This window comes from Penaeus chinensis, chromosome 40 (genome assembly GCF_019202785.1).
Source record: "Penaeus chinensis breed Huanghai No. 1 chromosome 40, ASM1920278v2, whole genome shotgun sequence".
Classification (NCBI taxonomy): Eukaryota; Metazoa; Arthropoda; class Malacostraca; order Decapoda; family Penaeidae; genus Penaeus; species Penaeus chinensis.
The window spans coordinates 8849662-8862161 of NC_061858.1; the positions used below are offsets into that span (position 1 = coordinate 8849662).

At 43.5% G+C, this 12500-nt stretch overlaps 2 protein-coding genes across 4 annotated transcripts in view; one reads left to right on the forward strand and one right to left on the reverse strand.

The window, feature by feature from the left end:
- Positions 1 to 12500, reverse strand: part of LOC125047196 (neo-calmodulin-like) — a 372701-nt gene that overhangs the window by 230768 nt on the left and 129433 nt on the right. The gene's annotated exons all lie outside the window — the stretch shown is intronic.
- LOC125047197 (troponin C-like) overlaps positions 1 to 12500 on the forward strand; it is an 18443-nt gene that overhangs the window by 5596 nt on the left and 347 nt on the right. For 2 of the 3 annotated variants that reach the window (XM_047645335.1, XM_047645336.1), the window contains 5 exons: positions 364 to 394; positions 2854 to 2997; positions 3985 to 4104; positions 9151 to 9282; positions 11301 to 12500. The exon at positions 11301 to 12500 is cut by the window's right edge and continues 347 nt beyond it. In XM_047645335.1, the coding sequence (XP_047501291.1) occupies positions 364 to 394; positions 2854 to 2997; positions 3985 to 4104; positions 9151 to 9282; positions 11301 to 11329 (456 nt within the window). In that variant the 3' untranslated portion in view covers positions 11330 to 12500. The remainder of the gene's footprint in view (positions 1 to 363; positions 395 to 2853; positions 2998 to 3984; positions 4105 to 9150; positions 9283 to 11300) is intronic. The other variant, XM_047645337.1, reaches the window with a different exon arrangement.

Below are 12500 nucleotides of genomic sequence, written 5' to 3' on the forward strand. Positions count from 1 at the left end.
ATGCTTTTCCCTGCTTCAGCCAAGCAAGTGAAAGTGCTTGAGTTTATTTTTATCATTATTGAGTCCCAGTAATACGCTAAGTTTCACGTAGATGCTTACCCCTTTATTCACTCTAGATTATCCATCTTGTATGCTTCATTTTCATTCTTCGGGAATATATTTTGACCTACTTTAGCCACACAGTATTTTTTCCCCTCCCTCATGACCTCACTTGCGCCCTTGCAAGCCCCATAATCATGACGTCACACATTAATATCACCCTGCATGAACCCTTCCCCCCCCATCCCCCATTCTAAAATGACTCTAGGTTAGGTGTTCCTCTTAATTTCCCTGATAATGCTGGAGTTTTATTTGCCATTACAGGAAGCCGATTTGGACGAAGAGAAGATGGGAAGTAAGTTATTTTATCATAGCTTGCTTTTGAACTTATTTCTTTTATACGTAAATATATATTTTATTTCTCTCCTTAGTTTCTCTGCAGTCAGCGTCGTTGCCGTCTCTTATTTTCGTACTAACTTGCTCCTTTTGTTTAGTTTCGTCTTGGCTGCTCCTTAATAACTCGATAAAGGAATTGGGAACACGAAAGAGGGAGGGAGAGGAACATAGGATAAGAGACAAGGTATGAAATAGTTATATAAGATGGGAGAAGGGAAGGGGTGTTATTAAGATTATATATTTCCATTCGTCTAAACTAGCTCTCTAAATCTGAATAAAAAAGAGATATATAGAAAAAAAATGTATATTACCCTGGTCAATGTGAGAGAACCAGCCACGTGAGACATAAGTGGTCCGCACGAATTGGGTGATTTGCATAATTCCATTGCCCCGAGAGGCGTGCTGAAACCCTCAACCTAGAGTACGTGTTATAAACTGAATAGCTGCCATTGCGGACGGTATATACCACTCTCAAAAAAAAAAGAAAAAGAAAAAAAGTACGAGGAAGGAAAAAAGAGAATATATCCTTAAAAAAAAAAGGGGGGGGGGGGGTTATAGCTACCCAAAAAAGATAAAAAAAATCTTTAATCCCCCAAAAAAACAAAATATTGGAGTCTACCACTCCTCGCCTACAAAACAAAGAAAACTATAACAAGACTGCAATTAGACAGGAGAATACACAGCCTTCCTTCATTCTCAAGGATACCAACACGCAGAACCCCCCAACAGGAAGGGAGAGGAATAAACACTAAAACACTCCACACACACACAGAGAGAGAGAGAGGAGAGAGAGAGGGAGAGAGACAGCAGAGCAAAGAAAGCGCCCACACGCCCCTCTTTAGACCGGCATCTAACACCCGCCGGAACACCAATATTGACGCTGGGTGCCATTCTCCTGCCGGGGGCTCTCCACACCTGCGGCCGCCATATAACACTTTTATTGGCGATTACTGCAGCAGGAACAGGGCGAGGCGGCAACTGACAGCCTTGCTCTACGTCCCCTTTCGCCTCGGGGATTGATCTACGGAGGGCTGTAGCTCCGGGATTAAATGGAAGAGGGGGCGGAGTGTGGGCGTTGCGTAGGTGTCGTAGAGGCGGGGGGTGGGAAAGGAGAGCGGGGGATATCCTAAAGGCGTAATGTTTCTCTATGATTATTATTTTTTTGTTAGATTGCTGACGGTAGTAACGGGAGTAGGGGGAGAAGGAAATCTGATTGTAGGAGACCGGTGCGAGCTATATGGAAGGGACAGAAAAATAGATATGTAGATAGATGGTCAGACAGATAGACAGACAGATAGCTAGCTAGTTAAATAGACGGTGGTTTCAATAAACAGCCATATAAACAGACAGCTAGGTGAAAAAAACAATTAGGAAGATAGACAAACATTCACACGAAAAGAGAGATCATCAAGCGAACAAACAAACACATACAAACACATATCCATACAAACATATCCAGAGAGAAATCAAATCATCACCGTTTCACTCCCCCCCCCCCCCCAAACAAAAAGAGAAGAAAAGGGAAACGAATATAAACGAGAGAAATAGCTGAAGTACAAAGAAAAAAGAAAACACAAAATGATAAAGATAGGGTTGGGAAGAAGGGGAGGAGAGGAGGAAGAGGAAGGAGGAATGAATTATATAAAAACAAATGTAGGACGCAGGTTGTAAATAGTGAAAAGCAATTGCCATTTTACGATAAAGATAATTAAGGTAATAGATAGTTAGGTAACCGTAACAGATAATGGAAGATATGTACAGAGAAAATCATTATTATTTTTTTCTTTACAAGCAGTTTCAATATCTAATTTCTTTTATTTTCTCTTACGTAATCTTTTGATTATTTACTGATTGGCAACCTATCTTAAGTTACGTCTGAAGTCTTAAGTCTGAAGCGTTATTATTTTCATCTGCTAAATTTCATCTAGTATTGCCAGAGACAGTTAATTTCTGCCATGCATTTATTCTGACAACTTAACATTATTTTTATTTCGTTTTTCTCTGTGGATAATTCAAGCATCGCATTTATTTTCTATTCAGTGTTTTAATCAAAATTATACCAACGCAGCATAATACTGTTCAGATACAGATGTTTGAATCTCAAATATAAAAGCTTTATTCATTTGCATTTACTTTTAAACATCTATTTATACACATATGTTCTCACACACACACACACACACACACACACACACACACACACACACACACACACACACACACACACACACACACACACACACACACGCGCACACACACACACACACACACACACACACACACACACATGTAAATACATTCATACATATGAATTCAAATCTACGACTGTTTGTGACGAAAATGTGTCAGATACAACAATCCCACGAACTCCAGGTCTTGTACCCCCCCTCTAACCCGCTTTCTCCCCTCCCCCCCAAGTGCTCCGCAAGGCCTTCGCGATGTTCGACAGCGGGAAGACCGGCAAGATTGAGAAGGAGAAGATTCGTACGATCCTCAACACTCTCGGGGCAAGCTACATTAACGAGGAACTTGAGGCTCTGCTCACCGAGAACGACGTCGACGGTAGGTGGACGGGAGGCGGGGAAGGGAGAGGGAGGGAGAGGGAGGGAAGAGGGAGGAAGGAGGGAGGGAGAGAGGGGGATGGAGGTAGGGAGAGGGAAGGAAAGGAACAGGGAGAAGAAGGGAGAAGGGAGGGAAGGGGAGGGAGGAGAAGAGGAAAGGGAGGGAGGAGGGACGGAAAGGGAGGGAAGAGAGAGGGATATGGATGGAGGGGGAGGATTGGTGAGAGGGACACAAGTCACGCCTCACTCTAATTTCTGTCTGACATCCTATTTGTGCGGGGGATGCGCTCAGGGAAGGCTGCGGTCCATCATGCTAGGGAAGCACACACTGACTCAAAGCACACGCACACGTACACATATAGGTATGTATGTATTTCTACTGTTATTGTAATACAAATGCGTGAGAGAATTAGAGAGAGAGAGAGAGAGAGAGAGAGAGAGAGGTAGATAGATAGATAGATAGATAGATAGGGAGAGAGAGAGAGAGAGAGAGAGAGAGAGCGAGAGAGAGAGAGAGAGAGAGAGAGAGAGAGAGAGAGAGAGAGAGAGAGAGAGAGAGAGAGAGAGAGAGAGAGAGAGAGAGAGAGAGGAAGAGACAGAGAGAAGAAGAAATAAAAAAAGTAAACGAAAGAGAGAGAGAGAGAGAGAGAGAGAGAGAGAGGAAGAGACAGAGGGAAGAAGAAATAAAAAAAGTAAACGAAAAAGAGAGAGAGAGAGAGAGAAAAGGGAGAGAGAGAGAGAGAGAGAGAGAGAGAGAGAGAGAGAGAGAGAGAGAGAGAGAGAGAGAGAGAGAGAGAGAGAGAGAGAGAGAGAGAGGAAAACAAATCGAGAAAAACAAAATACAAAAGAAGGAAACACACCCACACTCTCTGTATTAAGGCCTCCCTCCCTCAGACACTTCCCGAGCGCCCATCCCGCCGCTGTCTCCCATTCCCCGCGACAAAGGCCACGCAACAATCGAAACCTACAGGCAATCTCTTCTTTGCAGGAACGGGGAAGTTGAATTTCGATTCCTTCGTGAGAGTCGTGGGACACTTCCTTGAGGAGCAGGATGAAGAAGCGATGCAGAAGGAACTGAAGGAAGCATTCCGTCTCTATGATAAGGAAGGTAAGGGTGGGGGAGACGAGGGGGGGGCGGGGGGGGGGGAGTGGAGAGAGGGGGAGAGGGGTATGGGTGGCAGGGAAGTGAATTGGGGTTTTTGGGGTTATTTGTTTTCAGCCTTGATAGATAAGTAGATAATAGAGGGAAGATGGAAGAGTAGGAGGATAGAGAGAGAGAGAGAGAGAGAGAGAGAGAGAGAGAGAGAGAGAGAGAGAGAGAGAGAGAGAGAGAGAGAGAGAGAGAGAGAGAGAGAGAGAGAGAGAGAGAGAGACAGACAGACAGACAGAGAGAGAGAGAGAGAGAGAGAAAGAGTGCCAGAAAAAGATGAAAGTAAATGCGTTCAAAAAAAAAAAAAAAAAAAAAAATCACAGTAAAGTAAAGAGAAGAGAGACGAGCACAGACAAAGAGTGACAACAGGGAAGGAAAGCAAGAGATGAAAAGAGGATAGAGACACGTTTTTCTGAGAAGCTACAGTGATGCAAGAAATGAGAGATGAAGCAAATATTCCTCGCCTAAGCTCGCCTGCAGCATCTAGTCGCACAGATATTTTTCAAGACCCTCTCTTTATACTGTAGCTTGACTGTACAAAGCATCAAAAGGGTTTATCTTGAAGTCCCTGTCCCTTTGAAGCAGTGAAAGTTGTTTCCTGTATATCAGTTATTCATTGTAGGTATACTTTTTTGATATGTATGATACAGACAACCACGGAAGGAATAATAGTCTTAGTGGGTTATATAAAGGGAAGGGAACAAAGGATTTAGTCTATATTTTATCACTACGTTATATCATATTTGCCAACATCCTGGGACTAGCTTATGCAGTATTACATACAGCTTCATGGAGTATGCTCTGAACACACACACAAAAAAAAATGAAAAAATAAACCAGATTGAAATGAACTTGCTAGCGTATAGACACAATAACTATCAGTGATTGAACATTGAACATTTCATAGTCCTACTTGTATATAAGATTTCCGTCCTGATGTTAACTTAATCTCATTAATTAATTCACTGATTAACGACGCAACACGCCATGTTTGTGATGAGAACCCACTTGAATGTAAATAATCTATGAGCCACAGATTCCATATGAGATATATTTCTATATAATCGGCCTGTGTAATACCACGATACTCTTTCGACTGAATAGTAAAGAGAGAGAGAGAGAGAGAGAGAGAGAGAGAGAGAGAGCGAGAGAGAGAGAGAGAGAGAGAGAGAGAGAGAGAGAGAGAGAGAGAGAGAGAGAGAGAGAGAGAAAGAGAGGAGAGAGAGAAAGAGAGAGAGAGAGAGAGAGAGAGAGAGAGAGAGAGAGAGAGAGAGAGAGAGAGAGAGAGAGAGAGAGAGAGAGAGGAGAAGAGAGAGAGAGAGAGAGAGAGAGAGAGAGAGAGAGAGAGAGAGAGAGAGTGAGAGAGAGAGAGAGAGAGAGGGAGATTGGAGTGGAGGCATCCTGATCCTTGCAAGTGGATAATGACCAGTCATGTACCTCTGCGCCCGTGATGGAGGGCGTGGGGCGGAGGGGGTGAGGAAGAGGGGGGGGGGTGGCTGTTGAGTAGGTGGAATGAACAGGACAGTGAAAGGGATGAATTTCCAGAGAATAATGTACATCTTCAATATCTCTCTTTTATGTTCTGTCTTTCTCTGTCTCTCTCTTTCCATTTTCTATCTCTCTCTTATTGTAGTTTTTTTTTCTCTCTTTCTATATCTTCCTCAGTCTGTTTCTCTCTCTCTATCTCTAAATTTAGTCTGTATCTCTGTTACTATACCTCTCTTAGTTTATTTTTCTCATTCTGTTTGTCTCTGTCTCAGTCTCTTTCTCTCTTTCTTAACTTTCTCATTTCTTTCTTTTTGTTTTTCTCTGTCTCAGTCTCTTTCTCTCTTTCTGTTTCATTATCTGTTTTTTTTCCTTGTATGGTTCTAGGCGATTGACGGACTTTGTAATTTCATAAAACAAGTGTTTCATCATTTTTAGCGCCGATTTTACTAATAAAAAGCTAAGTGCAGAGCAAATTTCATTTCGAGCTCAAATATGGTAGCTAGATAATAACACTGGTTCTATTATTTTTTTCTTCATTAAAAATCAGATTGTGTGTGTAATGATCCTTTGAACATTTTATATTTTATACTTTTTAATGTCCAGTACCAAGCCTCAGTCTTACGGGTATTTAAACGATCAAATAAATATCTGTAAAAATGTGTTTGAGCTTCCCTGATTAACATATGCAATGAACGTGGTAATGACACGCCACTTTGACATCCATTAACTTTAATGTCATTGTAATGTCGAATACACAATACTTCAGTTTTATTCTTCATCTCAAAAATAGATTAAAACGGATATTAGTTCACATACTCATTTGAAATTTCGAGAACCGACCCTTCGGAGTGAAGCAGCGAAGAGATAAAAGAGTTCCGGGTTGCGAGGAGATCAAACAGCCTGTCATTCTAGCCATCTGAGGATGAAAAGCCGTCTCTCTATTGACGTGTGAGATTTTAGATCTGCAAACCTCTCCAGCGTGTGGGTTGAGAGGCTTGCGAGCATGCAGGTGAGGTAGGAATGCCGGCCGCCTTGTGATCAATATGACCCTCATTTTCTGTACCTCCTCGCCCGCGATCACTTATGGGACACCTTCATAAAAAACGGGAAATTTCTCGACACATAAAGTGTGGGAAGTTTAGGTGAAACTGTTCTTACGGAAGTCGTGGCGGCAGATTTAGTGTTTTTTTTATGTGTTATGTAAAGACGTAGGATGGACTATGCAATTTATTAATATAAAGAATAGAGAAAAATACGAAAATAATCAAACAAAACTCAAACTCAGACGCACTTGAGAACTAAAGCAAAAGAAGCATTTAAAAACCCGAAAACCAATCTACATAGAACAAGCACACCGTAGTCGGGGCGCCTGCGTGTCGGCGAATCGCGCATCCAGCTCATCCGCCTCAATTACCGCAAATGTAGCCTGCGAGGGACCTTGAGAATGCTTCGCGGAACGGTGCTCTTGGGGGCAATGGAGGAGGGAAGGAGGTGAGGCGTCACATTGACCTCGTTGCTGCCTTCCGCTACTGTAATTGCCTGTTATCTCTTGACGTACGGCACTGTTTGTTTCGCGCTCTCGTCCTGCTCTCGTCCGCCGGCCCTTCCTCCTCTCGTCCGCTCTCTTTCATTCCCGTGACTTACTTCTCTACTCGATTTCCAGCTGGTCTCGATCCTTCTAGGTGCTTCTTCATTCGGCTTCTGTCTTTTTCTAATATTCCACCTTTCTTTCATTTCTCCTTCTCCCTTTCGGTTTCCCTCTCTTTCTTGGCGTCGTTTTGTTTCTCTTTCCCGGGTTCTGTTTCTCTCTCTCTCACTAACCGATCCGTTTCTTTCTCCATTTTCATTCTACTCTTCCTTCCCTCTCCCTTTCTTTCTCTCTCTCTCTCTCTCTCTCTCTCTCTCTCTCTCTCTCTCTCTCTCTCTCTCTCTCTCTCTCTCTCTCTCTCTCTCTCTCTCTCAACCCTCTCTCAATTCTCTCTTTCTCCTCCCCCTCCCTCTCTTCCTTCCCATCCACTCTCCCTTCAGACGGCGCACTAAACGGGTTGCTGAATCTGGGGCGTTTACGTTTTCTATGAATGAATTTTGCCGAGTCCCCCCTCCCGGACAGCCTCTCCATTTGGCGGTCGTTGCCGATATGTTCCTGCAGGTCGTGGGAGATTTTTGTCCGATCATGAACCCTCCTCAGCCACTCAGACCGCGGTCAGTGCAGGCTCTGATGGCCCTTCATTTCGCGACGAATCGGGATTTGTAGGATGGGTGGAGGATGTATATACATTTTTACAGCATGTTTATAAAGAGTCGAGTACACTGATTCCCTTGAAAGTTGGAGTCTGTTTTCACCTTCTCGAAGAAATCTCTTCGCTGTATTCAGACCGCCAAGCCTCTAACTCAGTACTCTTCAGACTACTCAATACCCTTACGAAAATACTCATCACCCTTATGAAACTACTCAAGATCCTTAGAAAAAAACTACGCAGTAACTTTAAAACACTACATAACACTCTTGCAAAATTATTCAGTATCCTTAAAACTACTCAACACCTCGAACAAAGGTACTCAATACCCTTACGGAATCACCCAAAAACACTACTCAACACCCTTAGAGATTATTCAACGCCCTTAAAAACTACTCACCACCTTTAAAAACTACTCACCACCTTTAAAGATTACTCAACACCCTTAAAAACTACTCACCACCTTTAAAAAGTACTCAATACCCTTCCGAAACCCACTCAACACCCTTAGCGTTCATTCGGCACCAATTCCCTCTCCTCCGTGTTTGCTTACGGGCGCCTCCCATTCATCGCTAAGAAGCTCTCCCGCGCCGTGTCCACAGCCGCCGGAGGAATCTCATGAAAGCCAAATAGTCTTGGATTCTGTGTGAGGACGTCGGCGAAGTCTCTTACTGCGGAGAGATTGATCTGACGTCGATTTCCTCGGAGGCTGCGGCGCCCTTGTTCGCCTTTTTGTGTAATTTCATCGGGGGATCTTGCCGCGTTTCTTTTTTTTATGTTATATTATATTGAAGATTTTTTTCTGTACTTATAAACAGATATACTTTAATAATCATCAAGCCGGGGGGGGGGGGGGGTCGTGCGTAGATGATGTAAGATATGTAAAATATGTATACTCGAATTTAGGTAATCTGTGGCAGAAATAACCTGAAAACATCCAAATTATATCTTAAAGCAATTGGATCCTGGCAAAAAAAAAAAAAAAAAAAAAAAATAAAAAAATTAAAGCGATCGAATCCCTTCCTTCTAAGCCAAAGCTTCCGACGCTCCTGAACTCTCTAAACGAACATTTTTCGAGTCTTTTTTCATTAAAAAGAATATACAACTTCTCTTTGAGCAAAATCCGACGAACAAGAATCTCGACTATAGTTCAGATTCTTCTTTTATATATCAAACCCTGACAATTTTCCCTCGCATGGCAACCACAGGGAAATATATACACGCATTTTTCTTCTCACTATTCCCTATTTTAACCACTTTTTTTTTTTCCCTCCGTCAGGTAACGGATTCATCCCAACGGCGGCGCTGAAGGAGATCCTGGGGGCGCTGGACGACAAGCTGACCTCCGCTGACCTGGACAACATCGTAGAAGAGATTGACGAGGATGGGTCAGGCACCGTCGACTTCGATGGTGGGTTATGGGGTTGGGGAGGCGGGGTGGGGGTAAGAAGGGGGAATGAGGTTGGGAGGGGGTGGTGGGGCAAGGGGTTGGGGAGGGTGGGTGGGGGTAAGAAGGGGGAATGAGGTTGGGAGGGGGTGGTGGGGCAAGGGGTTGGGGAGGGGCGTGGGGGTAAGAAGGAGGAATGAGGTTGGGAGGGGGTGGTGGGGCAAGGGGTTGGGGAGGGGGGTTGGAGTAAGAAGGGGGAATGAGGTTGGGAGGGGGTGGGGGGGGCAAGGGGTTGGGTGGGGGTAAGGGGGGTAAGTGGGGTTGCGGATGGAGTGGAGGGGTTTCGGGGTTATGGAAGGGGGTGGTGGGATGGAGGGGTAGACGGGGAGATGGGATAAGAAGGAGGAGGGGGGAAGAGGGAAAGGGAAATGGGGAAAGGTGGGGAAAGAGATAGGGGAGATGGGAAGAGATGGGAGAGGGGAAGAGAATAAATAGGGATGGGGTGGAAAGAGAAGAGAGGAGAAAAGGGTGAAGGAGGAGATGGGAAGAAAGAGAGGAGGAGGAAAGAGGGAAAGGACAATGAGGAAAAGAAGAGAAAGAGAAAGGGGAGATGAGAAGAGAGGGGGAAGAAAAAGGGATAGGGTGGGAAGGGAAGAGAGGAGAAGAAGGTGAAAGAGGAGATGGGAAGAGAGGGAGGAGGGGGGAAAGAGGAAGGAAAAACGGAGACGAACAAGGGGAGAGGAGGAATAGGGAGAAGGGGACACATCCCTTTCAGCGGTTTAGGCTCCGTGGTCGGTATCTTTAGAACTTCCTTTCCGCTCGGCTGGTATCTGTCGCGGTACCTCTGCGATAGCAATATTTCACAACTTATCTGTTCAACTAGACGAAACTTCTGACAAAAAATAGTATATTGAAAATAAAAGAAAGAAAAAAATCCCTCTTAGTCTTGAAAACGAACGTAACTTTTCACCGAGGAGCCACCGGATTAGGGCGGCACTGAGTCGCGAGCGAGCAGAAATCTAATTTTTCGCCCCCGCGGTTAAATGCCATTATCTTGCTTACCGCGACATCCTTAATCAGATCCCGCGAGATACCTGCCAAGATATGCCGTCCACATCAGCAACCAGGAGTCGAGATAACTACAAAGAAGCCACAGGATCCGGGATAACAACAAAGAAAACCCAGGATGAGGGAAAAAGATAAAACTTCTTGTGCAGGAAACAGACAAGGCTTTTCGGCGGTCAAGGTCACAGCATAGAAATGTCGTGCGCGAGACGACGGCGAAACCAAGAGCGAAAACTGTTTCGTTCACAGAGTGAGTGATCTGAAGCGCGGGTCAGGCCAGGTTTGAAACTCGGCAGATTTTGAAAAATAAATATATATATATATATTGTAATTGTTCTTTGAATTTACGCTTATTTAACTTATTATTTCTATTACATTTATTACATCGTCGACATGTTAATGAACAACAAATGAAATATCGACTATTGTTCAATATCGTGTTAACACTATATTGCCTCTATGCTTTATGCCCACAGATTACGGTGAAATAATCTCTAGAACATTTTCCATAATTTTGCCTCTGGTCGTTAGTTTCTTCAACCAAGAAAACTATCAGTTTATATCATGAAAAGTAATAAAAGCTAACAATTTACGTCAGTGATAGAAAAGTCGACTCAGCTGTCCAGGCTACTTAATGGAGGGTTAACTTTTAGAAGAAAATCTAGCACTAGTAAATGGATAGGCATTGTCTGATAAAAGTCTACGGGTTTAGATCGAAAGATTTCACTTACAAATAGTTTTCGCTTTATAACGAATACAACACACCACGGGATTAGGCAATATATCATGTATTTAGGAAAGTGGAAATGTTTGAGAGAAAACATGAATTATATCTCTTTGTTGCCATTCCTATTCATCTTTAACGCTCCTACATTCTTGGCCATAAATCACTAACATACAGTAAATATGGCAGACATAAGGCTCTGAATTGAAAAGCGTGAATATAATAAATCATGTTCGCTCTTCCTCCCTCCCAGAGTTCATGGAGATGATGACCGGCGACTAAGCCAACAGCTGCTGCCATCTAGCGTCGAATCGGCTAAGCTCTGCCCCGGCTCTGCTCGGCCTGCCTTCCGCACGCTGCTACACGATTCGCGCCTCTCAACTAAGCGCCATTATCTATGTATACTTTTTCACTTCGCCCATTTTACATTCTTTACAAGCCAAATATTGTAAATCGTTGTTCGCAGTTTTTTTTTTCTTATTTTCTGCAATATTTATTTATTTATTTTTTATTTTTGGCAAGCTCTGTCACAAGGCTTGTTTCTCAGTTCCATTAAACGCGTAATAATAACACCGTATGTGATCGGATACATTATCTGACCTACGCGACAAGAAGCTTATCTAATAATCATTCACCAGACACATAAACGTGAACCAACAGACAAGAAATCCGTCAGAGATCATAAGAATTATGGACCAAGATGGCCATCATAAGAAGACCTGTCACCTGCATATTATTTTTACAACAGAACCTTGGAGAGAATATTGGAATATAAAAGGATAATAAAGAAGAAAATTATCCGGATGAGAGTTTCCCGTGAACCCTCCCCCCCTTCCCCCCCTTGCTGATTCACCCTTGTCCCAACACGACCTCTGCATCAGGGGTACCAACCTCCCCGATGCTCTTGGAGGTCATGTCCTTAGCGAGATGCAGCTGATACACCAGGCTTTGGTTATCTTCGTGTTGGTATGCCTGGCACTCCCACGAGACTCGGTGGAGATTAACAGACACAGCATCCTCATGTTTACGACGACGACACCTTCAGACTAATAACGACACTTGATTCCTCTCTCGACACCAACAGACGTTGTCGTAAGATGCGTGATTGCTTTGTACAACGAACTCTGGTAACCTCTAACACATTGAAAGTTTGTGCAATTTATACGTTCGTGTACAAAAAAAACAAAAAACAAAAAACAAAAAAAAACACGTAAGAACCTGAGACATTTATACACAACCGCCCAATTACACAGTGCTTGTAACAAAAGAAACTGCTGTTCACTTCACGCACCGGAACACAACCCGAAACCGACTCGACAAGACAATCAAAACAAAAGAGGGACAAGAAGCGCAAACTGACCAAGAGTACCAACCCTTCCGCCGCCACGAGCCACATGGGACCATCGAGGACAATAATATTTATTATCTTCGTGTGTGTGAATTAATTTATATA